The sequence below is a fragment of the Monodon monoceros genome, unplaced genomic scaffold (genome assembly GCF_005190385.1).
Source record: "Monodon monoceros isolate NGI ecotype Baffin Bay Population unplaced genomic scaffold, NGI_Narwhal_1 Super_Scaffold_12, whole genome shotgun sequence".
In the NCBI taxonomy this organism is placed as follows: Eukaryota; Metazoa; Chordata; class Mammalia; order Artiodactyla; family Monodontidae; genus Monodon; species Monodon monoceros.
The window spans coordinates 156,619,397-156,639,182 of record NW_021703768.1 but is presented as its reverse complement, the minus strand read 5'-3'; the positions used below and the strand labels follow the sequence as shown (position 1 = coordinate 156,639,182).

General features: G+C 62.0%; 2 protein-coding genes across 3 annotated transcripts; one reads left to right on the top strand and one right to left on the bottom strand.

Moving 5' to 3' along the window:
- Positions 1 to 9: 9 nt before the first annotated feature.
- On the top strand, positions 10 to 8,272 carry MEX3D (mex-3 RNA binding family member D). Of its 2 annotated transcripts, XM_029218457.1 has the most exons (3): positions 32 to 225; positions 6,069 to 7,433; positions 7,598 to 8,272. In XM_029218457.1, the coding sequence occupies exons 1-3, from the start codon at positions 129 to 131 to the stop codon at positions 7,648 to 7,650; spliced, it is 1,515 nt and encodes a 504-aa protein (XP_029074290.1). In that variant the 5' UTR covers positions 32 to 128; the 3' UTR covers positions 7,651 to 8,272. The 2 variants fall into 2 exon arrangements, with proteins under 2 accessions (XP_029074291.1, XP_029074290.1); XM_029218458.1 differs by lacking the exon at positions 7,598 to 8,272 and having other exon boundaries at positions 10 to 225; positions 6,069 to 7,472.
- A 3,440-nt stretch (positions 8,273 to 11,712) lies between these two features.
- On the bottom strand, positions 11,713 to 18,753 carry PLK5 (polo like kinase 5). Its single transcript, XM_029218454.1, is given in 15 exon segments — positions 11,713 to 11,898; positions 12,553 to 12,663; positions 13,833 to 13,883; positions 13,886 to 13,989; positions 14,518 to 14,595; positions 14,845 to 14,929; positions 15,063 to 15,139; positions 15,319 to 15,445; positions 15,576 to 15,774; positions 16,395 to 16,490; positions 16,582 to 16,669; positions 16,783 to 16,912; positions 17,597 to 17,713; positions 17,867 to 17,980; positions 18,637 to 18,753. Coding segments are annotated over 15 exon segments (1,680 nt in total).
- Between the last annotated feature and the right edge of the window lie 1,033 nt (positions 18,754 to 19,786).

The following is a 19,786-nucleotide window of genomic DNA, read 5'->3' as shown; positions in this document are numbered from 1 at the left end:
GCCCGCTGCCGCTGCTGGAGCCCGACGTGAGCCCCCCGCCGCCGCCTCGGCCATCGCCGCCCGACGTGTTCGCGGGCTTCGCGCCCCACCCCGCGGCCCTGGGTCCCCCGACGCTGCTGGCCGAGCAGATGAGCGTGATCGGCAGCCGCAAGAAGAGCGTGAACATGACCGAGTGCGTGCCCGTGCCCAGCTCCGAGCACGTCGCCGAGATCGTGGGTCGCCAGGGTGAGTGGCCGCCGTCGGGGGCGCCTCCCCGGGGGTCCCCTCAAGGCTCGCCCCAGGAGGGGCCACCCAGCCCAGCCCGCGGCTGGACACCAGACCCCGGCCACGCCCCGCGTGGGCTCGGGCCTCGGTGGCCGCCTGTGTGCCTTTGTCCTGCCGCTGGCCGCGGGAGAAAGTTGGGCGCAGCCCGCGCTCCTCCCCTCGGCGCTCCGGCCCCGCTGCCGCCTTTGTCTGGGCGCCTGCAGCCGGGAAAGGCCCCTGCGTGCAGCTCACTGCCCGGGCCCTGGGCCGCTAGCGGCGGCATCCCGGGGATAAGGGGGCCGGGCTGGGCAGTGCCCGCTCCACACCCAAAACTGGCACGGGGCGGGTTCGCTCGGGTTTGGGGGGTCGCTGGGGCTGGGGGCGCGGGCGCTCCGGCAGTGTCGAGATAAGTTTGGCGGCACAGAGAGGGTGCATCGAGACTTGCCGGCCTGGGCACCCTGCTGGGGAAGGGGAGCAGGACAGGATGAGAGAGGATCCCTACCGGGCTCTCCGCCCCCAGTCAGGGATTTGGGGGATGCACAAGGACCCCCCCTGTAAAAGCCACTTTTGGGGTCCTGCCCCACAGCCCTCCCCTGGCCAGGTGGCCAGCAACAGACCCAGGGTGTGCGGGTCCCGGAGCGGCATTGTCGGAGTGTCCCTGTGGCTGCCCCATTGTTCTCTTTGTTAGAGAGCCAGGCTGAGATTTGCAGGGTGACATCAGGCCGGCGGCCGCTCATTGGCCCTGGAGCTGCGGGGCGGGCGGGCTGGAGGGTGGTGGGCAGTGCCCGGCCCAGCACACACCCACCCACCCTGTTAGCTGCCTGCCCACCAGCCTCAACTTTCTTGCCTTCCTGCCCGCACCTCCGGGCTCCCTGCTGCTCAGCCAGGTTCTAGAACTTGGGGTGGGGCCTGGGCGGGGCTTGAGGTGGGGCTAGGGGTCCCTGCCTCTGGACCCTCGGTAACAGGAGCTAGAGAAGGGTGTTGAGGGGCTTGAGTCTCAAGGTGACCTGTCGCCCTAAGTGCCACGAGCAGAGGACCGCAGGGATGCCCTGGACACCGCTCTCTACTAGTTCTGGGTGGGTGGGGCCAGGAGGTAGCAAGCCCTCTGGCTTCGGGCGCAGGTACGTTCAGTCATTCATTTGTCCTCCCCATGTGTGGACACAAGGAGGACCAGGCGTGGTGCTGGGACCGGGGACCCGCTGTTAGGAATGGGAGCCGGGGGGAGGGGGACCCGTAAACCGTTCTCTGGGCCCTGCGGCTACCGGCAGGCACCACGAGACCACGACCGGACGTTTCCCCTCTGCCACCCAGTTGCCTCCTTCCTATTCAGGACATCACCTCCTGCCGCCCCTGTCCCCAGTAACCTCACTGGGACCTGTAACAAGACAGCTGCTTCCCAGCTGAGTGTCCAGGAGCCTGTGGAGACTGAGGCTGGGGGCTGTCACCCGAGGTCATGAGACTGATCCACCTGGTGGTGGAGCCTGAGGACAAGTCCCATGTGAATGCACGTGTCAGCCCCCCGGGGGTGCGGGCCGCAAGCAGGGGGCACCGATCCCTGGCCTACATGCTGAGCAGTCTGGTGGCTGGGTCGCCAGGCTCCACACTGACCACTGGTACCGCGTGTCCCTCTGGTACCCGCTGGTACCCAGGGTATCAGCCTGGGTTCCTGCGGATGGCAGACAGCAAGGCAGGCTCTGGGGGTCCCTGGGCCCCGACAGCTCTCCCTGCAGACTAGGGTGGCCCTGTGACTCTGAGCACAAGAGCCCCTCTCTGTGACAGGGGGGAGAGCAGCTCCCTTGTCGTGAGGATTCTCAAGCCAGATGCTGGTTCTTATCCCAGCACCGGGCCGGCACACTGTAGCCACCCCATGAGTGGGGTGCAGGGCACCAGGGAGGGGAATACGAATGCCAGGACAGGTTGGCAACTGCAGCAGCCCTTGTGTCTCCCCACTCTAGAAGCATCTGTGGCTCCCAGCTTCTGCCACCAGTTCTCAAGCACAGCCTGGAGGACTCTGTGCTCTTCCTCCGGTTACCCACCCCGCTGTCCACCCTGTGGGTCCCTGGACATGGAACCTGTCCCCTGCTGTCCCTAGGACAGGCGGCACGGCCTACCCTGAACTTATTCTTTTCTGTCTGACCCCAGGCCCACGGCCACCCCCTTCTCTGGAGTGCAGGGTCAGGGGGTTCACCTGCCCGACCTCCTGGGCTGACGAGAGCCACAGACCCGGGCTCGCCCTTTCCTGGACACCCCCTTGCTGCTCTGTGAGCCTTGGTTTTCTCAGCCCTGAAATGGGTCCATGCACCTTCTGAGCACAGGCAGGAGATTATAGCCCCTGCGTTGCTCTCTCCTCCTGGAGGCCGAGGGGCCCAGAAGGTGCCCTGGACCCACTGAGAGGCAGCCTCAACCTGCCCTGAGGTGTCCCCCAGAGAGGATCCTGCAGCCTCGGGTCACAGACGGGGAGGGAGAGGCTGCAGGAGCGGAGGTGCCGCCAGAGCTGGTCGGCAGGGCCCAGATATGAACCCTAGTCTCCTGGCTCTTCCTGCCCTGCAGGGAGCAGGGGTGAGTCAGGAGAGAACCTTCCACCTTCCAAAGCTCCAGGGTTGGGGGTGGTGGGGAGGTGGCCCCCTTCCACAAACAGGAAAAGTGGAAACTCAGAAGGGCCGGTGGAGAGCCTGTCACCCCAGCTGGTCATCAAATGTCAGGGGGCTGGCGCCCAGTTCCTTCTGAGACCCTCCCCTGCGCCCCCCGCCTTGCTGCCTTTGCCCCAGTTGGCAGAATGGCCGTGGGTGGGGTGGCCGGGGTTGGGTCTTCAGAGCCAGGCCTGGGTCTGCAGCACACTCGGCTCACGGTCGGGAGCGAGTGACCTGCCAGCCAGCCAGGATCCCTTCCATCATCCCTCGCTCGCTGTTCTCTCCCTTGTGCGGGGCCCCACCCCTGTGGGACGCTGCAGGCCTGTCGGGGGCCCCTGCCTTGACGTTCTTACCCACTGGGGGGCGTAGGAAGAACGGGGCCCCCGGGTGGCAGGTCACACCCTTCCGTGCCTGCACGGGGCTTTCCCTGGCCCTGTTTCACAGGTGAGCCAGCTTTGCCCCCAGACATCGTACTGTGACTCAGCCTCGCCCTGGGGACAGCACCCTGCTGTGTTGGGAGTGGCAGTATATCGGGCTGACTTGTCCCAGCCCTGGCCTGCTGGAACTCTGTCCCTGCTGTCCCCTTAGCCAGCGGTGCTCCCCCGGCACGCAGCCTCCTTCCCAGGGCGGCCCCTCAGCTCCCCGCACACGGCCTTGAGGCTCCCTTGATAAGTGTGGCCTGTGGTCACCACGTGGGCTCCTTTGGAGCAGAGCCCGTGTGGCCTGGTTCCCTGAATGCCCAGTGCAGGGGTGCCTGGACCCCAGTACAGGGTCACGAGCAATGGGAAGCAGGGCTGCCTGCATCTAGGCCCCCCGTGGGGACCCTTGGCCCTGCCACTCTTGAGGAGGGTTCGGCTGCCACAGGGTGGGGCCTGCTGGGACCTGGGGCAGTCAGCCACCTTCCCCGGTTATCTGAGTTGGAATCCTGGGGCAGGGCCCGGGAAGCTGCATTTCTGCTGCACCCACCAGTTGGCGGTAGCCCCCAGGGTCACTCCTGGAAACCCAATTTCCTGGCTTGTGCAGTTCCACTCCCCCCCCCCCCAAGCTCTGCCACCTCTCAGGGTCTTAGCGTGGGTGGGGTTTGGGGGATAGTGGATGTCACAGCTGAAGTCTGGATGGTTAATTGGGCTCTACTTGGCCACTGAGGCCTCCATCCAAGGCTGCTCTCTGGGTCAGGGCAGGATGGGGGGCGGGAAGCTGCAGGGTCCTTCCCCAGCCCTGACCTGCCCAGGGGTCCCTTCCCCACCGAGGCTCCCCCATGAGGACAGGCACCGGTCTGGGGCCACTCTCCAGTCTGTGGCCGGTCGGGTCCTGCCCCAAACCTGTGAGGCTGGGTGTGTTTGTGCCCTCCTTTGGCAGGTGAGGAAACTGAGGCATGGGATGGTCCCTTGAGTGCCCAGGGCAATCCCAGTCCGCCGGCCCTTACAACACAGTCCCCCAGCCTCAGGGAGTCCAGAAAGTCAGACTTAGGGTGTGAGGAGAAACTCTGAGAAGTGTGTGCTGGGGCCTGGCCCAGCATAGTCAGGGCGGGTTTCCTGGAAGAGAGGGTGCCGGGCTGTGATGTGATGCAGAGAAGGGAGAGGACGGTGGGGTGCAGCAGTGAGGATGACGTGACAAATGGGAAAGGTCAGGCGCAGGGGAACTGCAGGAGGGGCCTCCCCAGCCAAGTGGGGAGGAGACCATCCAGGCAGGAGTGGAGGCAGCCCAGGTCAGCAGCCACCGACGGGGAGGACGCCGGGTGCAGTGGGGATGGCTGGGGGCCAGGACGCGAGGCCGGGAGATGGGAGGAAAGCAGTGTCTCCCTGGGAGATTTCAGACCCCCCACTCAGCTGGCCCCCTTTTATTCAGCCATGGATGGGGGGCTCCTGCCCTCTTTGCCTCCTCACCTCTTTGTGCTGGGGGTGAGGCTACCCCCCGCCCAGGCCCCGTGTCTCTGACTTCCTTGGCTGCAGGCAGACAGCTCGTCCCGCTAACTTTGTATTTTCCCTCGCTGAGAAGTTAGCCACACTGTTATTCCCCTCAATGCCGCCCTCTGTTTGCACTGCAACAATATCCCTGTGTCCCTCTGGCGTCCCCAGAACTTGGGGGTGGGGGGTCCTCCCAGACTCCTGGGTCCGGACTCAAGATGTGTCAGAAGGCCCCTGGGTGGGGGGGGGGGGTGTCAGGGCCCCGGGCCGGCCACGCCTGGTGTTTAAATGTCTCAGGGGCAGCTTCCAGTCGACCTCAGGAGGGCCGCCTAGGTGGTGGGAGAGGCACCCAGTCAAAGAACCTGCTCGACTGACCCTCTCCCCAACGGCCACCCTGGCCCCCTTCCGCAGGGTCAGCCCCCTAGCCCAGCCCAGCCCAGGCAGCAAAGATGAAGCCACAAGGCCGTGTCCCCGAGCTTCCCCTCAGAGGCTGGGACCACTGAGGGCCTTTGGAGGCGTCCTGATATGGGGCCCAGGATCTGCTCTTGGGGGAGGGTCACATGGTCAGGAAGAAGTCGAAGGCCATTTCCACAATCCGAGCCTCAGTTTCCCCTCCTGTCAGGGAGTTGGTGTTGGAGGGTCTGCATTAGTGTCCTAGATCTGGTAAAATGAACTGGATGGCTTGAAACTATAGAAATGAACCCTCACAGTTCTGCAAGGTGGAAATCAGGGTGTGGGCAGGACCATGCTCCCTCCAGGGGAGAATCTTCCAGCCTCTCCCCGGGCTTCTGGTGGTACTGACAGGCCTTGGCGTTCCTGGGCTTGTGTCTGTCTCACTCCAACCCTGGGCTCCGTCTTCACATGGCCATCTTCTCTTGTGTCTTTACATGTCCCTCCTCTGTAGTGACACTGGTCATTGGATTCAGGGCCGCCCTAATCCAGCATGCCCTCACCCTAACTAATTACATTTGCAAAGACGTTATTTCCAAATAAGGTCACATTCTGACATTCCAGGTGGACATGGATTTGGGGGGACGCCTTTCAACCTAAAACAGGGTCCCTCCTTGCCTTTGGGACAATCCCCCTGTTACAGAGCCAGGGGTTGCAGGACCAGAGTGGACACTGACGCCCAAGGTTGGAGGGAGGGACGCCGAGTGCCTGAGATCACAGCCCGAAGGTGGGGCCTCCTAACCCAGCGCACTGGCTGGCCCCTGCAGCTGCTGCCCAGGAGGGGCTGTCCTGGGGAGGGGTCCCTGCCCTCACTGTGTCTCCCCCTCCCCCACCACAGGGTGCAAGATCAAGGCTCTGCGCGCCAAGACGAACACGTACATCAAGACGCCGGTGCGTGGGGAGGAGCCGGTCTTTATCGTGACCGGCCGCAAAGAGGACGTGGAGATGGCCAAGCGTGAGATCCTGTCGGCCGCCGAGCACTTCTCCGTGATCCGCGCCACGCGCAGCAAGGCAGGCGGGCTGCCCGGTACCGCGCAGGGCCCGCCCAACCTGCCGGGACAGACCACCATCCAGGTGCGCGTGCCCTACCGCGTGGTGGGGCTGGTGGTGGGCCCCAAGGGCGCCACCATCAAGCGCATCCAGCAACGGACGCACACGTACATCGTGACGCCCGGGCGCGACAAGGAGCCGGTGTTTGCTGTGACGGGCATGCCCGAGAACGTGGACCGGGCGCGCGAGGAGATCGAGGCCCACATCACGCTGCGCACGGGAGCCTTCACTGACACCGGGCCCGACAGCGACTTCCACTCCAACGGCACCGACGTCTGCCTGGACCTGCTCGGGGCAGCCGCGGGCCTCTGGGCCAAGGCCCCCAACCCGGGCCGCCGGCCCCCCGCGCCCACGGCCAGCCTCCGGGGGGACGCTGCTCTGGGCACCCCGGGGGGCCCCGAGGCCTTCTATGCGGGCGGCCGAGGGGGGCCGACCGTGCCGGTGCCGGACGCGGACCCCACCAGCCCCTATGGCGCCTCGGGCAACGGAGGCTTCACCTTCGGTGGGGACGGTCCGGGGGCCCCCGCGGGGCCACCCGCCCCCGAGGACTGCGACTTCGGCTTCGACTTCCTGGCGCTGGACCTGACCGTGCCCACCGCGGCCACCATCTGGGCACCCTTTGAGCGGGCCCCGCCCCTGCCCGCCTTCAGCGGCTGCGCCGCCGTCAACGGGGCCCCCGCGCCGCCCGCCCCGGGCGCCCGGCGCAGCAGCGGGGCTGGCACACCACGACACTCGCCCACGCTGCCCGAGCCCGGCGGCCTGAGCCTGGAGCTCCCGCTGGCCCGCCGCGCTGCGCCCGACCCGGTGGGCGCCCTGCCCTGGCGGCCCCCGCAGGGCTCCCTGGCATCCTTCTCGAGCAGCGCCAGCTTCTCCACGGCCACCTCGCTGCCCGGCAGCTCCTCGGCCTCCTCGTGCTCCGCGCTGGACTCGAGCGCCTCGGAGAGTGGCCGCAAGCCCCAGGCGGCCCCGGCCCCCAACGCCCCCGCCTCCACGGCCCTGGCGCGGGAGTGCGTTGTGTGTGCAGAGGGTGAGGTGATGGCCGCGCTGGTGCCCTGCGGCCACAACCTCTTCTGCATGGACTGCGCCGTCCGCATCTGCGGCAAGAGCGACCCCGAGTGCCCAGCCTGCCGCACACCTGCCACCCAGGCCATTCATATCTTTTCCTAGCCGGTCACCTCGCCGCGCCCGCGGCCCTCAGGGCCCGTCCACGGACGCGGGGTGGGTGCCCAGGGCCGGGTGGGGAGGAAGGGGAGGGGGTGGGCGGGGTGAGCGGTGGGCTGGCCAGTGTTTACAGACGAGCTTTAACTCCAGTCCCAAGCGTGGAGACAGCGACCCGGCGGCCCAGCGACACCTCAGTTCTTAACAAATGACAGTATTGAGTCGACAGGTTAAAATAAACCAGAGAGAAAAGGCCTGCTTGCACTTTTTATTTAAGACACCCCCCCCCCCCAGGGTGATCTTTTTAAGGAAAAAAAAACAACACGATTTTTACAACTCTCCCAGTTGTCCTTTTGTACGTAGCTGATACCGATTTGACAGTGTTTGTTTCCCCACGGCCTCAACCTCTGCAGAAACTTCCAGAAGGACGGCTCCCTTTTTGGGGCCAACTGGTTACCCTTTAGTATGTAAGCCGCGCGCAGGCTGGAGGGGGGCGGGGGGAGGGGGCGTCCAGAACTTTTTTTTTTTTTTTTAATTATTAATCCTTTTTCTGCTGTGGTTTCTGTTGACCGTTTTTTAATTTTTTTGTTTTTTTAAACTTTTACTTTTTACCTCTTGTGTATATGTAGGGAATTTATAGGGAAATATGTACTTTATGGAATAAATTTTAAGAAAACTAAAATATATTTTATTTTAAATAAAGTAACGGACCTTTAATCTTACACAGCTAAATTACTGATTATATATTTGCTGAGCTGACCTAAGGGTTCAGAAAATTGTATCAAGAGTTTTATTTTTTGACTTCAAAGCCTTCTTAATAAAGTCTTTTTACTACATGTGAGCCCTTGGCCTGGTGTGGGGTTGGTGGGCATGGGGGGGGGGGGGGGGGGGGGGGGGCTCAGATCCAGCCCCTCCCCCCCTAGTCTTCCAGATACAAGAGTTTGAGTTCAGGATACCCCAATTCCAGGCTTTTCCACAAGCCAGGTGCTGTCGGCATCGGGGCTACACCGAAAGGTGGTCCAGCCAGGTCCCCTTTTCCTGAGGCTCAGGACCTGACATCCCAGGGGACAGCCAGCCATGGGAATGGCTATGACCCATGTGGAGGGGATGGTGCCAGGGGGTCACTTCCTAGGGCATCGGCCCGCCTCCGTGGTGTGTGTGGGACCCCCATCTCCAGTAGGACGGGGTCCACCTGACATTGTACAGACAGGGAAACTGAGGTATGCAAACCTTCGTCCCAGGATGACTCCTAACACCTACCAGTCCCCAAAGAACATCTGAGCGATGAGCCACAGGTGGTGTCCCCCTGTCACCTAGTTGGGAGCAGAGGACCATGGCCCGTGGGGCTGCTGGACACATCTCTTCGGGACTGGGATTGGCCTGGAGTCGAGGACTGGGGGACCATGGGTTGCACCGTGGTCAGCTGGCGGTTGCCACGAAAGTTCCAAAGGTGGGGAAGGAAGCGCTGCAGTGTGTGGAGGACGGGGTGTGGTGACAGGGAGGGGCCCAGGACCGCTCCAGGGACAAACCCAGGGGCTAGGTGACCACAGGCTGCTGGCTTGAGGAATGGGCAATGAGGGGTCTGGGGGACACAGCCCGCTAGGAAAGCTAGGAAGGCATAGCAGAGTAGCCTGGAGGGCTTCCAGGAGGAGACCAGGGGCTTGGGATGACAGGAGCGTCTGATGGGGCAACAGGGATGGAGAGGAAGTAGCCAGAGATGGACAGGGCACCCCACGAGCGAGTGACGGCCACACCAGATCCTCCAACTGAGAGTAGTAGCCCCAGGCTGCAGGGCCACAGGTGGGTCTCGGGAAGGGCCACATACACGCAGGGTTCCAGCCCAGCCCTGCTGGAATTTCCCCATCTGTAAAATGGGCATACACCTGGGACTTCCCTGGCGGGCCAGTGGTTGAGACTCCATGCTTCCACTGCAGAGGGACGGGTTTGATCCCTGGTCGGGGAACTAAGATCCCACATGCCGCACAGTGTGGCTCAAAAGCAACAAAAAAATGGGGATACACCTAGGTACAAGCAACCAGCTCTGATGAGGCTCAGGGGGTGGAGTGCATTGATTCGTGGCCCCCAAAAGATACACCCCTGGAACCTGTGGATGGGAGCTTACAAAAGGGTATTTGCAGGGACTTCCCTGGAGGCGCAGTGGTTAAGAATCCGCCTGCCAATGTAGGGGACACGGGTTCGAGCCCTGGTCTGGGAAGATCCCACGTGCCACGGAGCAATTAAGCCCGCGCGCCACAGCTACTGAAGCCCATGTGCCTAGAGCCCGTGCTCTGCAACAAGAGAAGCCACCGCAATGAGAAGCCCGCGCACCGCAACGAAGAGCAGCTCCCACTCGCCGCAGCTAGAGAAAACCCGCGCACAGCAACTAAGACCCAACGCAGCCAAAATAAATAAATAAAATTTTTAAAAAGGGTCTTTGCAGATGTAATTAAGAATCTTGAGATGAGATCATCCTGAATTAGGTTGGCCCTAAATCTAATGTCCTTATAAGAGACGGAGGAGGAGAGACAGACACAGAGGGTGAAGCTGTGTGAAGACGGAGGCAGAGGCTAGGGTGATGCAGCCTCAAGCCCAGGGATGCCTGGGGCCATCACAAGCTGGAAGAGGTCGGAAGAATCCGCCCCCCACCCCCCGCCCTCCCCGCCTGCCCTGCAGCCTTCAGAGGAATCGCGACCCTGCCACACCTTGGTCTCCGACTTCTGGTCTCCAGAACGTGGAGAACAAATACCTATTACTTTGTGATAATTTGTTACAGAGCTTCAGGAAACCAGTATGGGTGGGTGGGAGGGCGATGCTTAACCCGGGGCCGGCCCACACCTCGGTGGCGGAGTAGTGGTGGCGCCAGTGGCCCCAGCTGACCTGGAGCGAAGTCAGGCCATAGAGGGTTACGGAGGCAGCAGGGACTTGAGGCATGGAGACCACCACCCTGCAGTTTGGCCCCAAGAGCAAGAGGAAGAGCTGTGGCTGACCCCCACCCCGGCCAAGGGGTCTATGGTGGTGGGCGTGCATCCTCTGGAGGGAGGTGGGACCTGGAGCCTGAGCGAGGGTCCCGACAGGGCTGGGCAGAAGGGGTGTTGGCCTGGTGTCTGTAAGGAATTGAGGGGTCTCTGGGGAGCTGCAGGGAGTGGGCTTGTCAGTTTGCTGCTGAAATAAGAGGAGAGAAGGGCCCCAAAGGGCCCAGGTGCCCGGGAGCTTGGTAGGGGATCGTGGAGATTGGGTGGCTGAAGGACCCACCAGGGGAGGGTGAGGCCCAGGGCCGAAGCCCAAATCCAGACCAGCCAAAGCCAGCCCCCTGGAGGGGTTTCTGAAGACGCAATGGTTAACCGGGTGGTCCCCCAACCATGGGCAGGGCTGTCACCTATGCTGGTCTGAGGAAGTGCTGTCCCAGGACTTTCCAGAAACACCTGAAGAGACTGCTTACTGCTGGGTACAGGGTTGTGAATATTGTAAGTGTGAGGCCAGAGACACTGCAGCCCTCGGGGAGAGAGATGGCCAGGCCAGGGTGAATTCCCTACCTTGCCGTGAGAGGCCCTGGATGCAGCCCTGCCTGAAGGTCATGTGTCCCAACCTCTCAGTTATAGGCACCAATAAGCTCTTCTTCTTTGTTTCAGCCACTGTGAGTTGGAATAACTGAAACTCACAAAAACCCAGAGGGACCACATTCTCAGTCAGGGAGCTGGAAAGCATTTCCGGGGCGTGGGGAGGGGAAGTCCTGAGTGCAAGCTCTCGTTCCCCTTGGCAATTGGCTCTCTTGGCTCACAGGTCCAGCACATCAGGGTGACCCTGGTCCAGTGTCTTGTCCCGGCATGACATGGGTCGCCATCTTCCCAGCCTCCAACACCTGTGTCCTCACTGCCCAGCAGTTGAGCGAATGTTCCATATTTTAGACTTTTGGTCATGGCAGAACCCCACTCTAGTAAGAATTTCTGTGTTGGTGAAAATCTGGCCTGTCTCTGCCACAAGGAGCAGTGGACTCAGATCACGGTGCCCCCTTGGCAAAGCTCCTCAAATTCCCCCAAAGAGAGGCTGACGGCAGGCTGCAGAGTCAAGTTTACTTTAATGAAAAAAGAACAATTCCAAACACAAGTCTGGGTTAAACAGTCATGCCACGAGGCAAGGACCCCCACCTCCTATACCCCCTGCATGCTCCCCCAGCTGTCCCCAAGGACGTCCCCTCTGGGGGAGCAAAAGGGACAGAAATGGAGCTTGGGTCCTGGGCATCAACATGCAGAGGTCCACCTTGACCCTCAGGGAAGCTAGATGCTCTGAAGCATGTGGATCGCATGCTGAAGGTGCTGGCGGGCAGCCAGAGCACAGCCGTGGCTCCGCAGGACGCCCAGCGGGTAGGAGGTGCCAGGCTGGCCCTGCTCCCAGACCGTGAGCCGCAGCTCTTCACACGCACCACTCAGCACGAGTTGAGCCTGGTCTCCGCAGCAGCTGACCTACCAAGGTGGGAGGAGCTGGGTTCGAGGGGAGAAGGGGCCCTGGCCCTCGGAGGACAAGTGGATAGGAGACTGAGGTCCCCCTGATCTGAGTCTCAGTGGCTGCCCCACCCATAGGAACTCAGGGTCAGGAGCCCAGGGCTCTACCACACAGACAGGGAAACTGAGGCTCAGATGGGACTCCTCCGCCCAGATCCGCCCAGTGAGACCTCCTACTCTTAAGCCTGTGCCCTGGGGAACAGCAGCTCCTCATGGGTACCAGCTTCCACAGCTGCTGGGCAGGGCCATTTGAAGACAATCCTCTAAGACCCGGCCCAGGCCAGGGTACTCTGGTCTGAACAGAGAGGGGATTTTTACTATAAAATAAAATCATACTAATTTTTAAAAATAATAAGTATTGTATACTAGTGCGTTTGAAATCTGTTTTAGGAGTGGCTATGATGTCCCAGGGATTGCCAGGACTGCGCAGGAAAACCTAAAAATGATTCTGCAACAAAATGACATTTCGACAGCTGCTACAGGTAACCACACAGGACGATGACCCTGAGGGACATTTTGCTGTCATTCAGACACATTTTATTTCCGATTTTCCTGGGGCTCCCCCCAGAAGCGTGCAATGTAACAGCCCTGTTTGCGGGGGGGACCCTCACTCACCTGCACCGTCCCATCACTGAACAGCAGGAGTGCGGCCCGCTCGGACACCAGGAAGCGTAGCAGGCAGAGGCTGGGGGCTGCCGGCCAGGCGGCTGTGGACAGGCCCCCCTCCTGTGGACAGACCCAGCCACGGGGCCTCAGGGCCGAGGGCTCCCACCGCCTGGCACACCCCCCAGCCGCACCCAGCCCTCACCTCTCGCAGCCGCCGCTGCATGTATCGGGCAAAGAGCCGAAGGACAGCCAGCTTGGCACCCAGCAGGGTGGGCACATCCCTCAGGGCGAACGTCTCCAGCCTTCCCCGGTCGGGCATATAGATGACTTGGCTGATGGGGGTGGGGGGTTGCATAGGGCGGTGCCAGCTGTCAGGACCTCCATCCTGGACACCTCACACCCAAGGACACCTTCTCACGCAGCCGTGTCTCTTGGACCATGATGTGAAACCAGCTCTGCACGGACCAGCCCTCTCTGTTCATCCAGCCCCCTCTGTTCATCCAGCCCCGGCCCCTCCCCTGAACTCCAGACCCTTGGAGCCACAGACTCAGCCTGTCCACGCTGAGATCCTGACGGGCCGCCACAACTACTGAGCATGCACTCTAGAGCCCGCGAGCCACAACTACTGAGCCTGTGCGCCACAGCTACTGAAGCCCACCTGCCTAGAGCCTGTGCTCCGCAACAAGAGAAGCCACCACCATGAAAAGCCCGTGCATCGCAACAAAGAGTAGCCCCCACTCGCCGCAACTAGAGAAAGCCCGCGCAGCAACGAAGACCCAACGCAGCCAAAAATAAATTAATTTTTTAAAAAAAAGTGTGAGTCTGACCCCTCCTTCCCCCCCCAACCCCAACAGTGGCCTGTGAGGCTCTGTGACTTCATGTCCTTCCCCTCTCCCTGCCATTCCTCAAAACCCACCATGCTCAGTCCCATCTCGGGGGCTTTGCACATGCTGTTCCCTAGGCCTCAGATGCTGTTCCTGACAGACTCTTTCTCATCATTTCTGTCTCGCCTGAGCGTCATTTCTTCAGAAAGTCCCTCCTTCCACAACCACTCTGTTGAGAGTCGTCTCCACTTCCCCAATCTGTCACCTCACCTGCTTCGTTTCCTTCAGAAAACTGCCACCTGAAATCAACTTAGTAATTCATTTGTTTAGCAGTGTTCTCCCCGACCAGGCAGTAAGCGCCTGTAGGTGTGCACAGTAGATGTGTAATAAACCTGTGAGGAGTGAATGAAGAAAGGCAGGGAGGAGGGCCTGGCCTCCCAGGGGGATAGGAACTCCACAACTTACCCCTCTGCGGGACGCAGGGCCATGTGGGTGCCATCCCGAAGCAGGACACCACTGCCCCCGTCTGACAATTGGTAGCCGAAGCCGTACTTGCTGGAATAATCCACCCACTTGGGGGCCCAGAGGATGGGCCGCTGCTCTCCTGGGGGGTCCTGCGTGGCTGGCACAGGATGAAATGAAGTGAGCAGGGGTCCTGGAAGGGGCGGGCGGAAGGACGGCAGAGGCACAGGAGATGGAGAGTAAAGTCCAAGGAATAGAACACCAACTCTTGGGACTTCCCTGGCGGTCGAGTGGGTAAGACTCCGTGCTTCCGCTGCAGGGGGCACGGGCTCGATCCGTGGATGAGGAACTAAGATCTCACATGCGGCCAAAAAAAAAAAAAACAACCAACTCTTGCCTTGAGAGGGGAGGACTGGGGGACCCTGGGATCACAGCTGCCTCTGGAAATGAGTAAATCTGAAATGCTTGTAAGGTCCAAAATACCGTAGGGCTTTGCTTTATTTCATTAAACATTTTTTGTATTAAAAAATAAAAATTGCTCAAGGCCATGTGGGATCCTAGATTGGATTGCAGAAGAGAAAAAGGGCAATCATGGAAACCCTGGGAAACTCCAGTGGCCCAGGAAGCTGGGCCACAGGAGAAGCTGGAAGTCTGTAATACAATCGCCAGCTATCTGTGCTGCTCCTACCTGGGGCGCCAGAGTCCAGGCAAAGCTGCAGGCTCCTGATAGCTGCCTCTACCTCCTGCCTCGGGGTCCCCTGGGGCCCTGGGGAGACAGATCTCTGTGGGGGACAGACAGGCCAGGGCCCCTCCAATCAGCCCCGCCCCAAACTCCCACATCCGGGAAAGTCCTATTTTCACCCCAGAAGGATTCCAGACATCATTGTCATTTTACAGGTGGGAAAATTGAGGCCGGGAGAGGGGACGTGGTCCTGGCAAGGCAGGATCTTTGCCCCCCACTTCTCGACCCTCAGCCCTGCCCACAGCTCCCACCTACGATGGAGAGTCTGCTCACCCGCCGGGTCACTCCCGAGGGTCCCCTGGCTGAGCAGGTGGACAGGGCTTTCAGGGCACGGAGCCCCTCCCTCTGACAGGGAGACCTGGGGAGGGAGCAGCAGGGGTTGGGGGCTCTGGCCTCCCCCCTTGAAGACCCCCTGGCTTCTCCGTCTGCCCAGCCTCCCTGTGAGGATGCCCTCCACATTCCCCACCATGCCCCCCTCCCCGCGCCCTCACCTCACTACCGCACTCCATGGAGTCAGGGTCAGGGCCGTCTTCTCCTGGACCTGAAGCCTCCTTAGGAGTGAAGGGGCCTGCAGGAGGCACAAGGATTGGGGGGCAGGCAGAGCCTGACCCCATGCAGGGCGAGACCTCTGCCACCGACATCCGCCTCTGCCGTGGCGGTGACATTTCAGAGCAGGTAGGGAGGAGGGCAGGCGTGTGAGATGCGGGGCACAGGTAGGAGCAGGTGAGGGGGCGGGGCGGTACTCACAAGGCCTCCGGCACTGGGGCAGCAGCAGCCGGCCCACCCTCCGGAAGAGCCTGCCCAGAGGCTGGGGGATGGAGAAGATGGGCAGGCTGTGGCAGGAGTGGGGCGGCAGCCGGTCCGGGGTGAAGCCCTTCGGAGTGGAGAGCTGGGCGTTAGCACGCCACTCCTGAGTACCTGGGCTAGCTGGGGGTCCTGACCCACACCTGGGTCTGCTGAGACGCCCCAGAGAAGGGCAGCCCCGACCCGCTGACACCCCACACCTGCGTGAAAAAGTCATCCTGCAGCAGGTGGTCCAGGCTGGGCCGCTCGGCCGGGTTGGGTGCCAGCAGGCGGGCGATGAGGTGGCGTGCATTGGGGGACAGATGTGCAGGCTCGGGGTAGCGGCCGTCTCGGATGTTCTGGTACATCTCCGACAAGGGTGCCGCCACGAAGGGAGGGGTGCCAGTCAGCACCATGTACCTGGGCCGGGTCGGGGCAGGAACCTGGGTGCCTGCTTGCATCTGTCCTGGGCATCCAGGGTTGCCTCACACCTACCTGTGCACACCTGGCCACACCTTCCCACACTTCCTGACTCCGTACCCACGTCACATCCACTTTCTCATAGCTGCCCTACATCTGCTCCCACCTGGCCATTCCTGTCTGCTCAGGAGACACCAGCATCTGTCTGTACACCTGCCTGCTCCTGGGTTATACCTGGACACACCTGCATATACCTTTCCAGGTTTAGTTTATGCATGCTCACACCTCATACCTGTACATATGCCCTCATCTGCCTGTGTATCTGCCACCTGCACACACCTGTCCACACCTCTGTGCACGCTCAAAACTATCATCCCACCATATGCCCTATTCATACCTGCACGCTCAGATGATGGCAGGTGTGTGCTCCCACCTGCCCCCCGAGCTGCACACACTGGTCCTGTGTTTGCTCATACCTGCCTGTGCCCCCACTCAACGTCCCTTGTACATGCCTACACCTGTCCTTACCTGCCGGTGCCCGCTCCCACCTGCCCACACCTGGCCCCAGCTGGGCAGTCCTGCCCCCCTTCCCCAGGCCCGGGGCTTCGGGGGCCACTCACATGACGCAGCCCAGAGCCCAGATGTCTGACTGGCAGGAGTGCCCGTTTCTGGACACGACCTCCGGGGCCAGGAAGTTTGGGGTCCCACAGAGCACTCTGGGGGGCATAACGGGGGCTCAGGAAGGCTGGGGCCAGAGCCGGCCCACTCTCACCCACCCAGAGAGCCCGCTCAGAGCCTCCCAGTCACCTGTGGCAGCGGCCTCCTGGGCCCACCCTGGTGGCCAGCCCCAGGTCTCCGATCTTCACCTCCATGTTCTTGTTCAGGAAGAAGTTACCTGCCGGGGCGGGGGGCGGAGGGGATGGGAGGGGGAGGAGCACGGCGTGAGGGTGGAATCCCCGCCCTCGCCCCGCCCCCGCCCCGCCCCCGCGGCCCCTTCCGCGCCCTCACTGAGCTTCAGGTCCCGGTGGACGATGCGCCTCTGGTGCAGGTAGCGCAGGCCGCTGACCAGGCCCCGCAGGTAGTAACGCACCTCAGGCTCTGTCAGCGTCTGCCGCGCCTCCAGCACGTGGGCCAGTGACTGCAGGGGACCGGCAGGTGCAGCACCGGCGCCGAGGAGACACAGGTGAGCCCAGGTTAGGCGGTACAGTGAGTTCCAGGGACCCAAGAAGGCAAAGGTAAATTCACCTCTCAGGTGGATGTGGCTGATTGTGGGACAGGCAGAGGTGAGCTCTGAGCCCCAGGAGGAACGTACGAGTTCAGATGGGCCGAGGGGGCCACAGTGAGCTTTTCGGCAAGAGATGAACCCAAGGTGGGTACATTCTGGGCAAAGGAGAGCTCAGGTGTATTTAATTGGGCTCAGGCAGTTCAAGGGGTCTATGAAGGTGCAACTAAGTCCAAGTGGGTTCAGGAACAGGCATTCCTGCCTGTCGGACATCTGGGCTCTGGGCTGCACCATGTGAGTGGCCCCAAGGGCCCCGGACCTGGGGAATGGGGGCAGGACTGCCCAGGTGAGGCCAGGTGTGGGCAGGTGGGGCCTGGCTGAGTGCAGGAGGGGCACAGGTGGGCATAGGTGTGCCGAGGTGAGTCGAGAGAGCCTCTGGGTGGGCAGGTGGGCACTAGAGCATTAAGGGTGAGCACAGGTGGGCCTAGTGTGGTCACAGGTAGAAACAGGTAAGGAGAGACAGACATGGGAGGGGGCCACAGATGAGCACAGCGGACTGGGGGGGGGCATGGCTCCCTCTAGGCCCCGCCCCCTGGGCACCTGGCGGCTGCAGTATTCCAACACCATGTACACGTGGTCACGGTCAGCAAAGTGTCCGTGGAAGGCCACGATGTTGCGATGTCGCAGGCGGCTGTGCAGGGCGATCTCGCGCTCCACCTGCAGGCGGGGTCCCACGTGTACACACCCGGCAGGTGCCCACCCCCGAGGTACCCATGCCCCCACGGGCATGCTCACCACCCCCAGGGCAGGGACGTCTCTGCGGACCCGATTTGGTCACAGGGCCCCTGGGCACTGATGCGCAGAGCGTACCTTGTCGCCGGGGCACAGCCGTCCAGCCCCACCACCGCCACGAGGCACCACTTTGAGCGCAAACACGGAGCTAGTGGACATGTCGGTCAGCTTGTAGCAGCGGCTGAAGGCGCCCTGCGGGGCAGGCGATTCACGAGCTCAGGGCACACAGGTGTGGGGACAGATGGCCAGGCCTCTTCACACACAGACACGCACACACACACACCCCTGAGACGCATGGATGCATAGCTCACATCCTCATACCTGGATACCCAAGGCAACACAATACACAGAAGTACACGAAGGCACAGGGACACATACACTCAGACACACAGACACATCCACACCTGGATATATAGAGCCCACGGACCCTAATACAGTCCCCGGACACACGGTACAACGCCCGAACACAGAAAGCAGAGACCTATGACACATTCAGACACATACGCACAGGGACAACACAACAGAGTCTGGGTCCGCACCAAGGCTCCAAGTCGCAGAACACTTGGGCGCACACCCACACCCTAGACACACAACCCACAACACAGCACAACGTGCCCAACACCGGTTCCCGCCACACGATGCACGCAGAACAGCGGGTACATCGCAGACCCGGGCGCCCACCCACGCCAGCCCCAAACTCGCGTGGACACGCGACACACGCAGAGACAAAAGCCGGGGCGCACGCTGGCTCGTTTGCGGTCGCGATCGTGCGAACGCGCCCCGCCCCGCCGGGACCCCTGCCCGGCCCGGCCCCCTCGTCAGCGGACTTGGGGTGCCGGGGTCCCCACCTTGCCGATCAGCTTCCCGCGCCTGTACACGCGCCCCGAGCTCGGGTCGCGCAGGAAGACGGAGACCAGCGGGCGGCAACTGCGCCGCCGCCGCCGCCGCCGCGGTTCGGGCTCCATCCCTCCCGGGAGCCTGGCGGGGCGGGCGCACTGGCGCAGCCTCGGCCGGGACCACCGCGCGCGGCGCTGCTCTGGGGGCCGCGCGCTGCCTGGACGCGTCTTATTGGCCGAGGGGGGAGGGGTGGAGTCCAGACGCTCGGGGCGGCCAGCGCGGGAGGGGGCGGGCGCGTGGGGGCGCTTGGGCGTGCGGGGACGCGAGGCTGGCGGGAGTTCAGGGACCAGAGCGGCGCTGGCACCCTGCACGCCAGCCCAGCGCCAGTCCCGCGCGCGCTCAGCTCGCTTGCTCCTCCAATCCTGCGCCTCCCGCCAAGCTGTGAACTGTCAACACGCCCATTTCTCTGAGCAGGAGACTGAGGTCAGAGGGATTGTCTCATTCTCTCGAGGCTTCGAGGGGAAGGGTGGGTGGGAGGGAGGGCTCGGCAGGGCTCTCCCCAGACTGCGCTTGAGGTCTGTGTCTAGTCGTCCTGAATACGTGTGACTGTGGGTCCTCCTGGCAGGTGGGTCCCCGGGCCCCATATGACAATGCACGAGGCTTGATTATCTTGGCACTAGGGAACCACAGCAGGATTCAGGGAGGTGGGGAGGGGCGTGAAGCCCAAAGGGGCACTGCTGGGGTTGGGAGGCTGGCATATATGATGGACACTCCGTGGAGAGAAGGAGCAGGATTTGGGTACTGATGGACAGACACTGGGGGTTGTGACTCCTGGCTTGGGCAGCCAAAGAGAGGCAGGGGGATGGAGAACAAGTGGGCAGGCTTGGGCCCCCCGGGAACCATGGGAGCATCTCTGAGCTGTTCCCCAGACTCAGTTCCCAGCTCTTTCCTTGTATTGTCTCAAGTCACCCTTTCACCGATTCTGAGATGCAGGAACTGGCCTTGTCCCCATTTTACAGATGAACACACTGAGGCCCAGGGAGGTTAAGTCGCTTACCCAGCCAGGAAGGGACAGTGCCGGACGTGAATCCAGGCAGCTGCCTCTGGATGCCTCGGTATTAATCCCCAAAAGTTACATAACACAATGAATGGGGAGGGGTT

Bases quoted from the DNA above. Each gene is read 5' to 3' on its own strand.
- MEX3D (XM_029218457.1), top strand. From the start codon at position 129: ATGAGCGTGATCGGCAGCCGCAAGAAGAGCGTGAACATGACCGAGTGC. The intron at 226-6,068 runs GTGAGTGGCCGC...CCCCCACCACAG, and splicing joins CGAGATCGTGGGTCGCCAGG to GGTGCAAGATCAAGGCTCTG. The intron at 7,434-7,597 runs ATATCTTTTCCT...CTCCAGTCCCAA, and splicing joins ACCTGCCACCCAGGCCATTC to GCGTGGAGACAGCGACCCGG.